Below are 18,745 nucleotides of genomic sequence, written 5' to 3'. Positions count from 1 at the left end.
ATTTTTAATCACAATATTGAAATTTTTTTCCTATGGGCCTACATTTTCTTGATCTGGCCTGTAGCTAGGGCTATATTTTAGTGATTTTAATAGTTTTACAAATTTGACCAATCCACAAACACTCAAATATAGTCCAAATTGTACTGTAATTTTGGTTTATATCCGTTCAATACCTTTTTGAAAAACGAACTCTTTTTATATAAAAATGAAAAAAAAACTATTACCCAAAAAATAATTAAAGCTCAAAATGGATTTATAGATGTTATTTCTACCTACTTTTAAGGAACAAAGTTTTTCCAATGAATCCTTGATATTTTGTGGTCACTATTTTTTTAATACGAAAGTGTAAATTTTATTCATTTAACAAAGTGAATACATTCATGATCTTTATTGAAAACGAATCCACCCAAAAAACAGTTTCAAAATTATCTAAAGGTGACATAGTTAAAAATGGATAATTGCATTACAAGATCTTGAGTATCTTACCTTAGATTTATGAAATGTTCCACAAAATCTCGTTCTTGCTATCCTTTCTATTATTAATTAAAGGAAAATTATCAATCATATACTCTTAAATGATACCAGTATCAAACGTGCTATAACACTTTTCGCTTTTATCACTCGTATACCCTAAGTTGACAAAAGAGTTCTGGCGTCCACCTTTCCGTTTACTACTGTTAAGAACTTAACAGAATTTGAGCAAAATGACTATTTTACCCTTTAAACTCAAAATGAGGTAAAAAAATAAATTTACCTTGAAAATTAATGTAAATTTTCAATACACAATTTTTTTATTTTGTTATTAACAATACATTTTTTTATTAAAAAAATATGAATTATTAATGGTACATATTATTAACAATTATCCATAAAAAAATATTCATCTTATACCATCAAAAAATATTAACAACATATTATTTACAATTATACATATTATACCATAAAAAATTCAAGTTTGAGCTTGGAGGAGTAGATCTTCAATAATTTAGGTTAAATTTTGGATGAGTAAATTCGATTGTAAAGTAAATTTTTATTTTTAGCAATTATTAACAATTATCCGATAAATGAGATGACATGTCATTTGTATCAAAATATATCATATGACATGTCGTTTTTTACTAAGTAAATGGGATGACATGTCATTTTTAAAAAAAGACTAGATTACCCTTATGATGTCAGCGCTCGCAAACAGCAGTTAACGGATTGATGGATAGTAGAAGTGTTTTGTCAACTTAGGGTATACGAGTGATACACTTAAAAAATATTGTGGCACGTTTGATACTGGTGTCATTTAAGGATATATGGCTGATAATTTCCCTTAATTAAATTAGCCATCATTTGAGAATCAATTTCAATAATTGGCCACCTATAAACCACAGCTTCCGCTTCTGCATATGCTGAGCTACATCCCAAATATTGATAGCAGCAGTACAGTGTTTCCAGTTAAATCTCTAATTATAAGCAAGCACAAGAGAGATTTAAAAAAAAAAATTAACAATGGCGGAAGGACAAAATTTTGGGAATTGAACCCGACGTGAATCGAACACGCAACCTTCTGATCTGGAGTCAGACGCGCTACCATTGCGCCACGGATCCACGGTTGGGAAGTTGATAAGATGTCTAAAACTAATATAAGTTTTCTTGTATTTCCCGCCAAAACCTCTGTCGCTAAAATTCTGTGAAATCAAATGAGGGTATTTGCAAAATTTAACTGAAAGTTTTTTTGCCGGCGGTTACCCTCTGTATTTCCACAAGAGTTCGAATGTCATGAGTGCAGAATTTCAATTTCGATCCCAGGAGCCTGATCTACGAGTTTGAATCTTAGGAAAATAAGGGGTAAAAAATTTAATTTTAGCTTTGACTGCCACACTCTTTTTTTTTTTTTTTTTTAAATGAAGTAAGGTTCCTGGCTATAATATTTTGGCTTTACACGGGATTTTTTCGTCAAATTATCAATCCCGTGTTTACGAATTGCTTTCAATCATTGACTGACCCTTTTGTTCTCTGATTCTGCTGGACGGTGAGAATTGGTACAATGAAATGTACTCTCTGCTTTTATTTTGTATGAAAATAAGTTAAAGGAGAAGGGGTTTGATGAAAACACAGAGGTGTTTGTTGAAATGTCGAAAAGAGATAGATTATTGGCTGGAAAGGAGAATTGAAACATCCATAGGCAGACTTCATCACAGCCGTTTGATAGAATCATCTTGAGGGACATCTGGATGAGGATAAATGTTGATGAGTGACGAGCCATCATGAAAATAAACTGTGTACTCTGCTTTTGTTTGGAACCTTTCTTGCGGCAGTCTTTGCCCCGAATTTTTACAGTTTACACTGGTTAAGTCCTGCTTTTCCTCTGCTTCCTCCGTTTCCCCTAAAAGTTTTTTTTTTTTTTAATGTTTCTTATCATTCATATTAATTGGACCGGTGATTAATGTTGTGAATTAGAGTAGATTAAAATCTAATTCTATCCCCAAGAAATCTCCACACACTGATCTTATTAATACAAGAATGAAATCCCAAGATTGCAATCAGAAACAAGGCAAGAGTGTTTAGACAGAAACAAAGATTAAGAGAATGAAAACTGAACACAAAGAGAATTATAGAGGTTCGGCTAGGTAGCCTACATCCTCTTGAGAAACAGAAGCCATAGCTTTTCTTTGATGCTCGACAGTTTACAAGATTCAGAGAGATTGTTACAAGGAACGTTATTAACCTAAGCTTGGACTTAGAGACCTTATATATAACTCTGGAAGGATCCAGATGTTGTTACTACTCGTCAGCTCACGCTCCCAGAAAGTTCCCGCCAAAACTAACAGCCTTTTAGTTATTGAAACAGCACTTGCAGTTGCCGTTTAATCTAAGCATGAGTTTATTCCTGATCGTGCAAGTCTCGTGCATCACTTATGCTTCTTATATGACACAAGTTGTTGTCGTATGAGCAGCTTTATCTGTCTGCCGCTTTGTCGTTCATCAGTCAATTCCAGACCCGACAAAGTCGTCTCTCCAGAAGCTCTTAATTCAGGTTCACATCCGACAATTAATCCTTTGCTCGATTGCAGTTCGCAGCCACAGTCTTTCCATTCTTGCCTCCACAGTCAATTTGCTGTTGGTTTGCTACCTTTTGTAGACAATTTTTCAGATTAAGATAATGGCTTACAGCGAATCAAGCATCTTTGGTTATAATGCCCAAAGTTCCGTCAACATTCTAAATTGGAAGCTAATTGAAAGGTATATTGATTTTAGCATATCAATATATATGATGTTCGAAGTGGAAACTAGACCATTTCTGTAATAATGACTGCAGCTAGTTTCATTTGAACTTACCTGCATTACTGGACTGTCTTTGCACGGTTATCTGTACATTTCGAGTCCATGATGCCCCATTAAAATTTAACCTCCGTCTGCATCATATGTAGCTTCTATACACACTCGAAGGTCTAATGATTAGAAAAGTGAAATGATTCATTTTGTCACAAATATAACTTGGGCAACAATCACATTAGTGCTGAAAATAATTAGTGTTCCTCAAAGTAAGTCACTATAACTGCATTCTGATTTCTTTTTCATGTGATTAATAAACTGTTAATGCTATGAAACTCCTTGCTAATACTATTCATTTGGCAATTGCAGACTATTAACTGAAGACACTTGACACTCATTGATGGCCATTCAATGCAGATGAAGCCTGAGCGATCTGTGCGACTCTTATTTTGTTGCGACTTCCGGAAAACCCTGTGGCAAAGTGAACTAATCTTGCCCATTTATCTAACATTCAATCAAATTAGCATAATAGAGTGATTTTCAGTTAATAACAAGTTTGGCAATGTTCTTGTGCATGCGCCCATGAATTCATGTCCTAACAGCCAAGATACTTGTAATCCACTTGACCCCCTTCTAAAACAGAGAATGGTCCCTCATGCAATAGCCAAAATGTAATATATTCCAAGGACAAAACTGGTGCATTATTGTAAACATTATTATTATAAATGATATTGTGAAAAGACTAACCTATAGCCCAAATCAACACTTAATCTAAATTGTTGATTTCAGATTGCTTTTGGGAGCCTCAAAAATAATTTTGAAAAGCTAATTTTAATGCTTGATAATTTTTTTTAAATCACTTTTATCAAAATCAATCCATCCTACAGCATGTTTTGAAAAGTAAAGAAGGAATAACTTTTCAAAACCTGATTTTGAAAATCAATTTTATACTTAATGCAATTTTATATATATCCTCATATATATTATAAAAATTTAAAATTATCCTCATTAATTAGGAAATAAAATCATTAACTTTGAAGAGATTATTATTATTGCCAATTATATTAAAATAAAAAATAAAATGAATAATATAAAACATTTATTTAATTATCAATTATTATAGTACATAGTAAAAAAATTTATATGCATGTTTATAGTTGTTTAAATAAGTTTATTTATACTATGTTCAATTCAGTTATTTACATTTTTTAGCAGTTAGACATTATGATTTACCAAACACATACAGCTGTCTTTAAACTCACAATACTTTTAAAGTTAAATTTTACCGAATGTTTAATTGAATTCTTTTTCACAACTGAATTATTGTGTAATGAGCTAATAACAATTTTTTTAAAAGTTATAACAGTATTAAATTGGGCCTTAAGCATGTTAAAAAATTAATAGAACTACAGGTAGGATAGAATAAGTTAATAAGGTGGGTGCAATTTTATTTACACGTAACGCCAAAAGATTAAGTTTATTACATTTGGAACAATTGTTTTCCTTTTTTCTTAAACAATCATATAATTTCATTTGCTATATTTATTTACAAAATTTGCTATTAAAAAATAAATAATACTTACACAGTGATAATGTTGCATTTATTGAAATCATGATTCTATAACGTAATTATATTAGGATACATTTGACACGTAAGATTAAATTAGACTAATTATTATTAGAATTGGATTGGATTAAGCGATATTATTTTATGTTATCTTTAGTATTGTACCGGATTAGACTATGTTCAATTATATTTAAATAATATTAAATAGCATTCAAATTGATATTTAAATATAAATATTAATTATTCATGAAATTCTATAATAATAATTATAATAAATTTAAAAATAAATTAATAAGAAAATTAAAATATATTGTAAATAATTTACTGGGTAGTCATAATATAATGAACAAATAAAAAAGAAATTAAAAAATTAGATATTTAATTAACTTTTATCAAATATTTAAAAATATTATATAAAATCAAATAATTAATGGTATTATTAATTTTCATGATTATTTAGTATTTATTAGTGATCATTAAATTTACACTCAATAATGTAGTAAATTGTTAAATGATCAATTTTATTGATAAATTAGTAAATAAACAAGTAATGAAATTTTAATCTCAAGAGTTAGTTGAATTTAGTTGAAGTAAAAGTACCAATTTAATCAAATTATAGATAATAAATAAAAAATAAGTTTTAAGTAAATCATAAATAAAAATTAATTAATTAATTAATATTAGGTATAAATAAAAAATAATGATATGAATTAAAGTCTCATAAATGGATTTTTTTTTTAATCCTATTCCAACTAAACCCATGAATAAATTAGACTAACTAATTACATTATTTTAGGATTAAATTTAAATTTAATCATCCTTAGTCCAATCCAACTAAACTTGTCAAAAATAAAATAAATATTTAATCAAAAAATTAGTTTAATCCCATACTTAATTCTACCATCTAAACATTGCCGACTATTATCAAATTGGTTATTTAAATTTATTTATTTTAATTTATCATAAAATTTATAACAATTGTTTTTTAGATCTTAAATTTATAACAAATTATTTTACTTTTGGGGTAAACTATGTTGCAACGGTTACAACATGCCACAACTTTTGTGTTTTCGTGGCTTAATTATATAGTAGTCCTTGACATTTTCATAAAATTAAAAAAAGAATTAAATGATTAAAACTTTTATATAAAGTCCCCTACTAAGGATAAAATGACTTTTGAAATAATCTTCTAATTGTTATTAACACTTGAGTCTTGAGTAATGATGGCTGAGAGGGATGCAAATGTCGCAACAATGAGCCATGAAGTATTTAATTAATTACGACAAGACATATGGTTTTTAGTGACGACCAATTACACTGGCACAAGACTGGTAGTGACGATTTCAAAATAATGAAACATAAAATTATTATAAAATCACCGTTGCGAAGAAATTTTCACGATGGATTATTAACTTTCGCCAAAAAAAAGAGAAAAAGCAACCATCTTCATTTACAAGAGTATTGAGAAACTAATAAATTTAATATCCAATCACTTTTAATCAAGAATAAGATAATATTGTAAGGATTCACAAGCCCAAATTTCTAAAAATTAAGAAAATGGATAATTTTCAAGAAATATAAAGTTTAAAAACTTTTGAATTATTTTTTTAAAAATTTTTAAACTAGCTTTCTTTTATATTATTCTTTTACTTAATCTTTCTAGATGATTTTGTTATGTCACATTTAGAAATCTAAAATGGCTCTTTTGATTTTTAATGTTAATGTTGATATTTTATAGATAACTAAAAAGTAGTATGTACAAATAAATTAACATGTCAACTAAATACTATAAAGAAAAATGTGATAGTAAAATTTTTGTAATGGTAAAATAATAAAGTGTTACAACAGAATATATATTTTTTTATATCTACTCTTTTTTATTTTCTAATTTTTTAAAACATTGAAACGTTAAAAACTCATATTTTTAATATGTATTTAATTTATTTATTCTATATTAAATGTATATTATATAAAAAAATTATTTATTGTGAGATTACACTGTGCTCTTATACCATCATTCGTTTTTATGATCAAACTTATTAACTTAGTTATTAAAAAATTTAAACAATATAACTTACGTGTGTAAATATTTTAAAACTATTAGTGTTTGTAATTTCCCATAAACATCAGAGACTGCAATGTTAACAGCTAATTAAACAAATCTCTAACCGTTGAGGATTTTTTAGATTAAATCTATTAGCTGAATTAGAAAAGGAAAAAGTTGCGGTACCTTGCAACTGTTGCAAAGTGTCTAGATCCTTTGTTTTGTATAAACGACAACTGTTAATCTGCTAAAGTTACAAAAAGGTGTCGTATAGTCCCACAATTGATAAATAAATCATAAAATCAAGAAGATTGTCATGATGGACGACAGAGGACCACACGATCACCGACAGTTACGCCTCAATTAGCTTGGCCCCACATGGAGCAAATATTTATTGGTCCCCACGTGCAACGCGGTTTTATGTTGCCTTTCCTTTAAATTTTTTTTTATTACATAAATTTCCTTTAAATTAGTTGTGGTCTGGCTGGCGGTCTTAATAAATTTACAAAATTAGAAAAATGACCCAAAAATCCCCATTTTTTACATGTAGCAACACTCCACGGTAATATAAGTTTATTTGCTACATGTAATTTATATGGTTTAATAATATATAATATCATTATATTAATATATATATTTAAAATTTCGAAATAATGATATTATATACTATTAAATAATATAACTTAATAATTTTTTAAATTTTAATAAAGTTTAAAATTTTGAATCAAATATATAAACTATCTAAATCCTCACTTGTTGATTTCTTTTCAACGATTGATAAAATGATGATTAATGGGAGTGATAGAAAGATGCAAGAGCAATGAATGATTTTGAGCATGTATCAATTGTGTCAGAAGAAAAGTTAAGTGTAACACAAAATTTCAGGGCTAATTTGGTTGGAAATCTGACCTTTAAAATTTCAAATAAGAAAAGTTTTACCGTAATCATTTTCCAAATTGAAAAAAGTTTTGAGGCCATTTTCATAATTTTTCTTCACAAATTTTGAAGATCGCTAAAATGTGAAACTCCACTAAAATTCCTCCGAAAACCCTATTAAAATTAAACGAGATTCATGAAAACCATCATTACTTTTCAAACCAAAGAGATTAGATTGTAGTTAGTTGAATAATTAGAAAATTCAGTGAGATTTACTCATTCAAATTAGCTTAGTTTTTTTAATACAAGGAAACCCAACGTAGAATGGTTACTTACATCACCAAGTAACTTGTGGTTACCATTTTCTACTTAATTGTAATGATTAAGTAGATAAAATAGCCAATCTTTCTTATCATGCAAACATGTTATGTGCGACCCACCAGATCTAATTAAAAACCTCTTCACACAAAACAATTTCCAGCCTATGAATTTATCACACAACTCTTATTTTACTAAAAAACTTTTCTCTTTATTTTAATTATCAGTGGCCATTCATACAAGTGAATGAATAAAATTTTTTACCAAACTTTGAAGTCAATTCAACAAGAACAAGTCAGTTCTCACCTCCTTGAACAAACAAGTCAAGGCTTCTAGCGTCTCCTTATCTCAACTAATGCCCAATGCAAATTAAAAGCTCAGATTTTAATATGAAGTAGACAAAACACAAACTTTGGAATCTCTTGTGTTTGTGTCATCTTTTGAAACTTTCCAAGTTTTTAACTTTCCCAGAAAACAAGAATTGCCCATCTCAAATTGATTCTGCAATTCACAAAAGGCAAAATCTCTTCTATTAGAAGAGTTAAGAATGGATTCAAGCAAGATTGAAAGAGAAGCAGATTCTGATAATTGTTCTGAACCTGAGATGCTGTCTATAAGTCACAAATATTCTGAGGATAATGAGAGAGAAAACAGAGGAGGAGGAGGAACAGAGACAAAGAACAAAATGAAATTGAGATCATTCAAGCTGTCTAGATTGCCAAGCTTAAGATCATGTGTCAGACCAATGAAATCACCCTCCAGTGAATGTCCTGGCTTGTTTTCTGGTGCAAGCTCTGAACAATCAAGTTCCTATGCAAGGAAGGAGAGCTTTCAGGCAAGTCATCGAAATTCTTATTCTTATTCTTTCTTGTTCCCTTTATTTTATTTATTTATTTATTTTGGTTTTAGCTATACTTTTTAGAAATTAGAATTCAAGTTGTTTGAAACCAAACATTGCTTGCATTTTCTGGGCAGAAATCAGTGGGTTCGAGTTTCAAGCCAATTCAAAGTCTAGCGAAAATGTCTAGCATGAAATTCAGAAGGCCTTTGATGAGGAAATCATCTGGAGGAACTGACCTGAAGAAGAAAGTGAAGAAGACAAGATCAATCAAGCCTGCAAGTTCTGGAAGATCAAGACTGTTTACAGCAGAGGAGCATGCTCAATGTGATCAGCCTTGTGAATCCTGTTATAGTAGCAATGATCAGAATGAAAAAAGTTCAGATGCTTCTGTGAGAGCTTTTAAAAGAACTGCTACTCTGAGACCTCAGAGGATTTTAACAAAAACAGCTAGTTTGAAATCCAAGAGGTCGTCTATGAAGAAAAGCTCAGAAGTTTCTGTGATATCAGGTCCAAGCATTTACAGAGCAACATGTTCTTCAACTCTCAAAGATGCTAAATTTCCTCATGGCGCGGAGCTTCAACCAGGAGGAAGTGAATCTGAAGGAATTTCAGCAATGAAAGTTTGTAGATATTCTTATTGTTCTCTTCATGGGCATCGCCATGGTCCTCATGGTGCTCTACCTCCACTGAAGCGATTTATCTCATTGAGGAGGCGATCCTTGAAGTCCCAGAAGAGCATGAAACAAGAAAGTTGCTCTGTTCCTAAGGTGAAACGTTCGAGGAGCAGAAGAAAAGGAGCTCAGACAAGTCAGATGATCTTTAATGGGGATTCCACTGATCAAGAAACAGCCCAAGCCGGAAGAGAAATATCCTCTGTTAATAAAAAGGTGTTCAAGGCTGAGTTTAAAGAAGCAGATGGTCATGGCACAGAAAATGTGAATGGTACAATGAAACCTGTTAAATCGAATCCTGAAGCCACAGAAAATGTGAATGGTACAATGAAACCTGTTAAATCGAATCCTGAAGCCAATTATGCGAAGAAGGAAGAGAAGATTGCTGCATCCAGCTATCACGATGGAGATGAGAAGCCCATTCTCATTGCTGATAATCACCAAATCATAGATTATGGTTCACCAGAGCTCAAAGATTCCATTCAATTTGATGATCCGTCCTTAAAGCATGAGGATGTCTTAAGCACCAGCCCTAAGGAAGCTCCAGTGGACACCAAAGTTCACAAAGAACTCAATGGAGATACACTTGCAAATTTGAACTTCGCAGGGTTCAAAGGTAGCTGTGAATTGAACATTGAAGTTTCAGAAGCCCGTACAGTAACCAGGGTAATCAATGAAGAAAAGCCGGAAGATTCTGAGCCAGACAATGATTTACAGGAAGGATTTCCACAATCTGGAGACTCTCTGCTGAATTGTGCTGCTGACCAATCAGAGAAATCCTATATGGGAAAGCCGAGATACGGGGGCACATAGGGCAACTCGATATCAGCACATGGCTTCAGGGGTCGCTGCAGAAGATGAAAATGAGCTGCCTCATAATGGCAAGGAAAAAGCAGAACATGATAAAGACGGATGCACGGTGGCTCAGAAGAATAACTCTGTTTCTGATCAGAGTGCTTCTGGAACTGATGAGGGCAAGGGCATGGGGGATCATAATGCAGGTGACCAGAAGTTTGAACTCTGGCAGAGTGATGCCATTAAGTTGGTACAAGAGGCATTTGATAAAATCCTCTCAGAAATTCCAGATCAGTCATCTCATGATCAATCTGTTACGACTGAAGCAACTTCAGAACAAGAACTCCTAGCAAATAATAAATGTGAAGGTGGACAACAAAGCATCTCAAGTTACGGCAACTGCACCAAAGAGAGTTCGGTACAAGATCCAGAAGAACCACAACTAGAAGCCGATAATATTAATACCTCTGAAGAAGAGAAAACAGCAATAAATGTGGGCAACAAATCTAGACAGCCAATTTCCAAGAACTGGAGCAATCTGAAGAAAGTAATTATCCTCAAGAGATTTGTGAAGGCATTGGAAAAGGTGCATAAGTTCAATCCCCGCAAGCCGCCAATTCTACCCATTGAGGCTGATCCAGAAACAGAAAAAGTTCATCTGAGACATCAAACAGTGGAAGAGAGAAAAAATGCTGATGAATGGATGCTTGATTATGCACTCCGACAAGTTATTTCTACACTAGCTCCAGCTCAGAAAAGAAAAGTAGCTCTGCTTGTACAAGCTTTTGAAACAGTCACCCCACTACCAGAAATTAGTACTCATCTGAGATCAAATGCAACAGCTTTCTCTCATTCAACTCCACTTCAAGTGTCTACTGATTTCTCCATTCAAAGAGGTGACCAAAATGAATCTGGATTGCTTCATGAACCATCATATCCTGAAATAAGTATCGAAGGTGCTATAGACCATGTCAGCAGCCTCCCTTCTGCAGAAAAGCAAATTCCACGGACATGTTCTGAGCTCCAAGAAAGAAGCTTAGGATTTAGTTGTAGTAACACAGCAGTGGGTCCATTGGCTTCAGAAACGACCCCATCAAACTTGAAGGAAGAGGAAGGGGAGACTGCAACTTTCAAAGTTGTTAAGGGAGAAAACAATTCTATTCCCCCAGATGATCAACAAGGCGTAAATGACGTATCTTTGACAAATTCTGAAGAGTCCAGATTGTCTGGTGAACCCTCCTCAAAGCCAGACAACAGCAAGAGCACCTCTAACGGCAGAAAATCCCTTCTGAAAGTCTCAGAAGAAGCACCTTTGACTTCTGACTCAGAATTCCATGATCGTGATATCAAAATCAACAGCAAGAGGCTGGAGACTGGTAATTTACTTAATGCAGCTGGTAAACAATCATGCCAGCCCAAAAGCTTAAGCCCAGAGAATTTCATGGAATCAACTGCGGTTAGCAACGTGCTCTCTTCCACTGCCTTTTCTGAACCGTTGAAGGAACCAAGGACTGTTTGCGGAGAAGAAGCTTATACCCAATACGAAGTCCTCCAAAAGTCTTCTGCACTAGAGGAATCAGAGCCTAGTGACACCATTGACATGGAGCAACAATCCAAGTTAGAAAAAAAGAAATACATGAGGCTCTGGTACTTATTATATAAACACATGGTATCAGGTAGCACTGAAGCTGGAACAGAACCAATTTCTGAAGGTTCACACAGGGAAGAACAAGGGAGCAACAACAATGCATTGCTTGGAATGAAAGATGCTGATTCATGCAGGGATTCATTGCAGATGAATCACAAACTGGTGGACAATCAAAATGCAAACTACCAAAAGATCAAATGCGACCAGATTGAAGCCATAAAAATCATTGAAGAAGCAATAGATGAAATTCCTCTTCCGGATATTCAAGATGATCCAATGGATGATCCATCAGTAACAGGCAACATGATTTCAGCGCAGAAGCTCCATGAGAAACACATTGAAGATGGGGAACTTTTCATCGCTACTTCCACTGGTTCTACTAAAGATAGCTATAGAGAATCTAACACCACCAAAGTGGAGAATGATAAAACAGTGGATCCAAGAGAAACAAGGCTCAATTCTAAGAATATCCCTGCCCCAGATGAATCAGAAGAATTTTCAAAGTCATCAAATAAATCTAAGCCACGAGTGCAGCAGAACTGGAGCAATCTGAAAAAGGTGATTCTCCTTAAGAGATTCATCAAGTCATTGGAAAAGGTGAGGAAATTCAACCCAAGGGAGCCACGATATCTGCCGTTGGAACCTGACAAAGGAGCAGAGAAAGTTCATCTCAGACATCAAAACATGGAAGACAGAAAAAATGCTGAGGAATGGATGCTTGATCATGCACTTCAGCAGGTGGTAGCTAAACTAACTCCAGCTCGGAAAAGAAAAGTAGAACTGCTCGTAGAAGCTTTTGAAACAGTCACTCCTATGTTGGAAGTTAAAGTTGGTCAAAGACACAGTCCTGCAGTATCTCCTCAGCGGAGACTCATAAATGCCTGAGATAGTCCATAAGGTAATAATAGCACACTTTTCTCAGTTTTTTTCTTCCATTCACCTGTCTGTATGAGGCAAGAATTATGTTAGTTGCAAGATAAGCTCCAAACCAACAAGGAATCCAAAAAGTCATTCTTCTTAAAGGCTTAAAGCCCTTGGATAGGAAAAACATATATCAGTGTGAAGAACAAAGTTTCATTAATAAACAAGTCATTTACTTAATGCCATCAATCTGAATTAATTATCCTCGAACAGTTGAGAGAAGCTCAACTTCAAGGTTTTTCCTCAAGCTCAGAATTAGTATAGCTTCCAAATGTAAGATTGATAGAGTATCAAATAAAAAGCAATTCATCTTTTATGTTGAGTGATACTTTGATCTCATGGTCGATTTATCTACATTGATGGGGCTTTTCTTCTATGTAAAATGAATGTGCAGGAACAGCCAAAGCAGCAACGTGTTGATGATCATTTAAGACGGCTCCACGGCTATGGGTTGAAGGGGATGTGAACCTTAGTGAAAAAACTAAGTTTTATTGAAGGCGATGTGAAATGAAAGCAGTATAGCAGATAGATATGAATCATTATTCAAACAAGAAGAATACTGAGTTATGATGTTTTGTAAATTACATAGCTTATATCATAGTATTTAGGATAATGATTAGAAATGCTACAATGTAGTTTTGAATTTTGGAAAGCAATAGATGAAGTTTTACCCTCCTTCCTGTCTCTGTATAGATTATATAGCTTCTGGCAACTTAAATACTGCTTAAGCTAAATGGACTGGATGTTGCTGCATAATGAGAACAATAGTCTTATCAGACTGAATTAGTGAGACTGAGAAGATGTTATCTAATTAGTAAAGACAAAAGTCGTACTGATGAGAAAACTGATGCTTGAGCTCCTTAAAATAATTTTAGTAAATAAAGGAAAAGTTTCAAATTCATACTTACATAACAGTATTTCTGCAAGTTAAAAGTATAATATTATAATTGGGCTATCAGCACCAAAGAAATGAAAAGTACGAATAATCAAAGCAACTTCAATTAGTTGAAGGGAAATACTCAAGCAAGATGACACTTTCTATGAATAGAACTGCAACTTCCTAGAAACTAACATGGACATCAACTCATCTATTAATTGAAACTGGTCATCTTCTGACATTACAATGCAGACCATCATGGAATGTACTATCCATTTAATCACATTGTGATAAGTCTTCACAGTATAAAACCCACCAACCATAAAAGAAATAAATGTCAGAATTAGTTTGTTCCTGACCAATAAGGGCTTCATTAATCATTGAATGATCTGCGTTTGCAATGAGCTGAACAAAATGATATACAAGATATCTAAGTTACTTTCTTTTGGCAAACAGGTTGTCATTCACTACAAAGTCACTACAAACAATGCACAAAATGTGTGCATTGTGGTTTGAACCTTCCACAAATAATACTAATTGGAAATATGGTAGAAATTAAACATCATACAAGTTAGGCTTTGTTTAGTATTGAGGTTAGACAGTTATAGCTTAAAAGCTACAACACTAGTGTTTAGTAAACACTTGGTGTTCTAGTTTCGAAGTCAAACTGATTGTAACCTACACTTGTATGTTAAAAAATTTATAATATCTTTACTATTTTATTCAAAATTATCATTTCAAAATTATATTTATTACACAATATCAATTTTTATTTCATTGTTACAGTATTTTCAACAGTACCTGTAGCTTTGAAGCCAATACTAAATAGGGCCTTAATCAAGTTCGCATATAGTAAGGAAACGAGATAAAGTCTAAGAAAACCAGAAAACCAACGTATTTTCTATTTTGTTAGCTTTCCTGACATTTAAAGTGATCATAACTCGTCTGCCCTTCAGCGTGTCTAGTCTTAGCACAATGACTGTGCCTTTTTCTTCATTTAAAATTGTGTGAGTTTTAAAATCAGTTTGTTTTGCTACATATAACCTGACATTTAAAACTGGAATATTGTAATCATGACATTATCCTTAAGATGACTTCACAGTGATCACAAACAGAAAACTGAAACCAAAAAAATTATCAGCAATCGAAGTTCTTTAATTCCACACAAGATGCTTAATCTGGTTTCTTTTTCCTTTGTTTTGGAAAAAACAGATAATATTACTAATTACCTGGACAAAGCACAGGGGAAGCATATTTAATGCAATAAAACCCCGAAAATGACTTGAAGAACTTCCTAAATTTGACCTTCTGGCACAGCAAACAAAATTTTTGACCTTCCTGACAAGAATACACAAAAGTTTCATACATATGCATGCTTATAATAATTTTGAACATACTACTACTCAAATTTGTATGGATATAATTATTAAACATCTATAGAGCTCTGACTTTGGACTTACATAACTGTGACCAAAGGAAATCTCTGACAGCAGTGCTGCATAAGATAGCATCCAGCATAACGGATACTTTTAAAGAAAGCACCTTCAAGAAATTCATTGTAAACATTTCTCATATAAAAATACTACAGATGACACTGCATAACTGCATAACTAATTTCAAATAAAACCCAACTATAGAAAGATAATTCATCACTAGCTGACACTACATTAGAAGCCATTGACATAGGAAAAATGGCTCATAATACATAAGCAGAAATGAAAGACAGGCAATATATCAAATTAAACAAGCATCAAACATCAAATATCATTAGAACATTGCATTACAGCTAAGCAGAAACTAATCATTGCTGACACGAAAAAACCAAGAACCCAACCAAAGGAACAACTTCAAAATGCAAAAGCTGAATACTAAAACTCTGATATTGAATCATAGCAGCTTTGTTCAATCATTTACAATGGCTCTCAACACATTTTCATGTTTTGAAATTGTTCTATAACAGCTTCATTTAAAATACTTCTAAATACATCTTGTTCAATATATACAACTAGGTTATCTTTTATCCACTGCTCTCCAATCTCATTCCGCAATTCAGTCTTCGAAAAATTAGTAGCTGATAATGCTCTCTCTACAGTAACAGTGACGACTGGAAGAATCAAAGCCAAAGTGACCAGTGAATAGCCAACCTTAGAATCAAAGCCAAAGTGACCAGTGAATAAACTGAGGAATATACCTTATCCTTTTCAGTCTCAACCAATTTCTTTGCAAGATCACGAATCCCTTTCAATTCTGAAAATTCAGGGCTAGATTGCATGTCCAAGATGTCAGTGTCAGGTTGACGTTAAGTGCCGTGATCTCTATAGCAGAAAATTTTTTTGGATAAAATCCTGCAAAGATTATAAGCTTTTCCTTATAGGAAGCAGCAAATGAGTCATTAGGAGATAAACACGCCAACAAATAAGGAACTCAACGTTTCTCTTTTCTCTTGTCAAGACGACTATTTAGCTCTTTAAGTTGAATGTCTAGAACACTATTGAATAACTCAACACGATAATAAGTCAACTTTTTGATCTATTGAGTCTTTCATCGCCCATGGCATCCATAGGAGGGCGGCCAAATGAAAACTTGCCAACAAGAGCCAGTTTAAAAGCTTAGCGATATCCCGAACTTCCTCAGCAGAGAAAAGAACAGCAGGTTCACCTCTATGTAATCGGACCGGCTTAAAAGGGATTGAAGGAGTTGCAAAACCAGCCACAGCATCAACAAAGGATTTTGGAGGTCTAGAAGTGGCATTAGGGTTAAGATGTTAACTGGGTTGAGTGTAGAAGCGTTTGATGGCTTGAGGGCATTGGAGGGGCAACAATTTGGTGGGTTTGAGTTGGGGTAACGGGTTTGGGTGACCACACCAGAGGGATTCTCATTAGCAGTGGGGCACAGCCACGAAAGGTGGCTGACACAAGTGGCGTATTGGTTGAGTGAGGGGGCTGCAAAGGTTTTATGTGAGGGGCCGTGGGCTGACTACATGTAGTGGGTTGAGAAGGGATGAGGTCAGAGTGACACGATCGGCAAGGGGCTGCAGGAGCGTCAAATCAGCCAAAAGAAGGATGTTGCGCCAGTGTGGAGGCTGCATGTAGGCGCAACAAGGGCTGGGCCACAAATGAAACATCACTGGAACTAGAGTTTGCATCTGCGAATGCCACATGCCTGATCAGGTGAGGCTGGTGATCAAAGGGTGGCAGTGTGGTGGTGCAGAGAATATTAGGGGGGCAAGAACCAGCTCAATCACTTGACCTTTTTGTCTAGGTAACGGATAATCACAATCATTTGCTCCTCCAAGTCAAAAGACTCATCAATTAAAATAGAAAACGGTAACACTTACAGTTTCAGTTAAAGCAGTACTTACAACACCTTTTTGGATCCCTGTGATGTCAATTTAAGCTTTTAAGGAGTTCTTCAAGGAAAAAGCTTTGATATCCTCATTTTGAACGGCAAGAAATTGTGGAAGCTCAAGGAAAATGGCCCCGAAATTTTTTTTGGAAAACTCCTTGGTAGCTTGAATCTTGAAAACTATCTTGGTCGATGGATCTTAAATTCATCCTCAAAGCAAAATGCAAGTCATTGTTGCAAAAGAAATCGGACACAGTCAATAGCAGCATTTAACATTGGTTTAGAGAAACACACCTGAATACGTTGGTTTTGCTTCATTAATTCTTCACACTTACCCCAAGTTTGGTTATGAGAACTTAAGGCCTCCAACATGTTTCGCAAACTTTCCTTCTTTTTCCAGTTTGAAATTTCTTTACTGGCAAAAGAATCCCCTCCCACTTGATCACCATTTTCTGGTTTGAACAGATAGCAATATAGGCAAAATGCAGCATCTTTCGTTACACTGTATTTTAACCAAGTCCGAAATTCATTAAACCAAGCAGGCACAAAGCGCCTTTGAACTCTCCAAATCTTTTGAAGGGGAAATTATGGTCTCTAGGCTGACAAGGACCCCTCTGCAGATGTGCTTTCCGAACTTGGTATTGAATGCTAACATTATAATCGGAAATAAGAGGTCACAGACCAGGATCGGTAGGAATTTCTGGCAAATCAATTTTGACTTCAGTTTGACTCACAAGCATCTACTTTCCCATCGCAATTTGGCGGCAATTTTCTTTTTAAGCACCTCTCCATAACTATTTTAAAATAGAGTTACACGTCAGACATTTATCCAAGTTAGTTACTAAAAAAACACAACACCGCCACCGCCACCGCCACCGCCACCGCTTAACAGAAAGAATCAAACAAATTCATAGGCAGCAAGCAAATGCAATACCTGCAGAACATATCCATTCAACGAAAAAAAATTAAGAAAAAAACTAGCCAATAAAAGCATTACATACGCAATAACATGTCTCGTAAGCATTTAATCAAACACTTGGCATATACCACGTAAGAAAAATGAATTTTGGAAACAAGCATGTACCTGAAAAATGCCATTATTTAGTTGGCTATTAATCCCCAGTTGAAATTTGGGATAAAAAGGCTTCGGTTCCTTTTTTTTTTTTTTTTTTTTCCCCCTTGAAGGGAATTTCAATGCAATTGAATTAGCTGACAGCCTAGCGTTTTGCAATGGGTTCCATTTTCGTCTCTACATTTTAGCTCGTAAGAGAGTCTCTCTTCACCAACTTCACTTGGAGAGGTACCGCGTCTTGGTCGCTTGGATAGTTCCCGTGTAGGGACCCGATTCTACCTAACCCGGGAAATTTATTTTCTTAATTTTTTTGAAAAGAAAAATCACAGTTGAAAAAAATAATTAATTCCACATTTATCATTTTGCTTTAAATTTAATTTTACATCATTTTCTTTAACTAGTTTTATAGCTTTTTTTTTTTATAATTAGTTTTTACAAAACCAAATTTTTTCTTAATTTTATCTTTTAAATTAGTTTTTCACAAAAACGAATGCTTGTATAATTTT

The 18,745-nt window shown here is 33.7% G+C and overlaps 2 protein-coding genes, 1 long non-coding RNA gene and 1 other non-coding gene across 4 annotated transcripts; 2 read left to right on the top strand and 2 right to left on the bottom strand.

Annotated features, from left to right (window-relative positions):
• Positions 1-1,524: 1,524 nt before the first annotated feature.
• On the bottom strand, positions 1,525-1,596 carry TRNAW-CCA. The gene has a single exon. It is a non-coding gene; the product is annotated as a tRNA-Trp (tRNA).
• Positions 1,597-8,315: 6,719 nt separating this feature from the next.
• On the top strand, positions 8,316-10,394 carry LOC18033457 (calmodulin binding protein PICBP). The gene is made up of 2 exons (XM_024187442.1): positions 8,316-8,904; positions 9,045-10,394. The coding sequence occupies exons 1-2, from the start codon at positions 8,617-8,619 to the stop codon at positions 10,392-10,394; spliced, it is 1,638 nt and encodes a 545-aa protein (XP_024043210.1). The 5' UTR covers positions 8,316-8,616.
• A 15-nt stretch (positions 10,395-10,409) lies between these two features.
• On the top strand, positions 10,410-13,671 carry LOC112097233 (calmodulin binding protein PICBP-like). The gene is made up of 2 exons (XM_024182030.1): positions 10,410-12,922; positions 13,340-13,671. The coding sequence occupies exon 1, from the start codon at positions 10,414-10,416 to the stop codon at positions 12,907-12,909; it is 2,496 nt and encodes an 831-aa protein (XP_024037798.1). The 5' UTR covers positions 10,410-10,413; the 3' UTR covers positions 12,910-12,922; positions 13,340-13,671.
• Positions 13,672-15,721: 2,050 nt separating this feature from the next.
• On the bottom strand, positions 15,722-18,472 carry LOC112097279. Its single transcript, XR_002904945.1, has 3 exons — positions 18,252-18,472; positions 16,014-18,101; positions 15,722-15,926 (listed from the first exon to the last, which is right to left on the bottom strand). It is a non-coding gene; the product is annotated as an uncharacterized LOC112097279 (long non-coding RNA).
• Between the last annotated feature and the right edge of the window lie 273 nt (positions 18,473-18,745).

The sequence above is a fragment of the Citrus clementina genome, unplaced genomic scaffold, assembly GCF_000493195.1.
Source record: "Citrus clementina cultivar Clemenules unplaced genomic scaffold, Citrus_clementina_v1.0 scaffold_9, whole genome shotgun sequence".
NCBI lineage: Eukaryota > Viridiplantae > Streptophyta > Magnoliopsida > Sapindales > Rutaceae > Citrus > Citrus x clementina.
The sequence above is the reverse complement of the archived record's forward strand: the minus strand, read 5'-3'. Positions and strand labels throughout refer to the sequence as shown.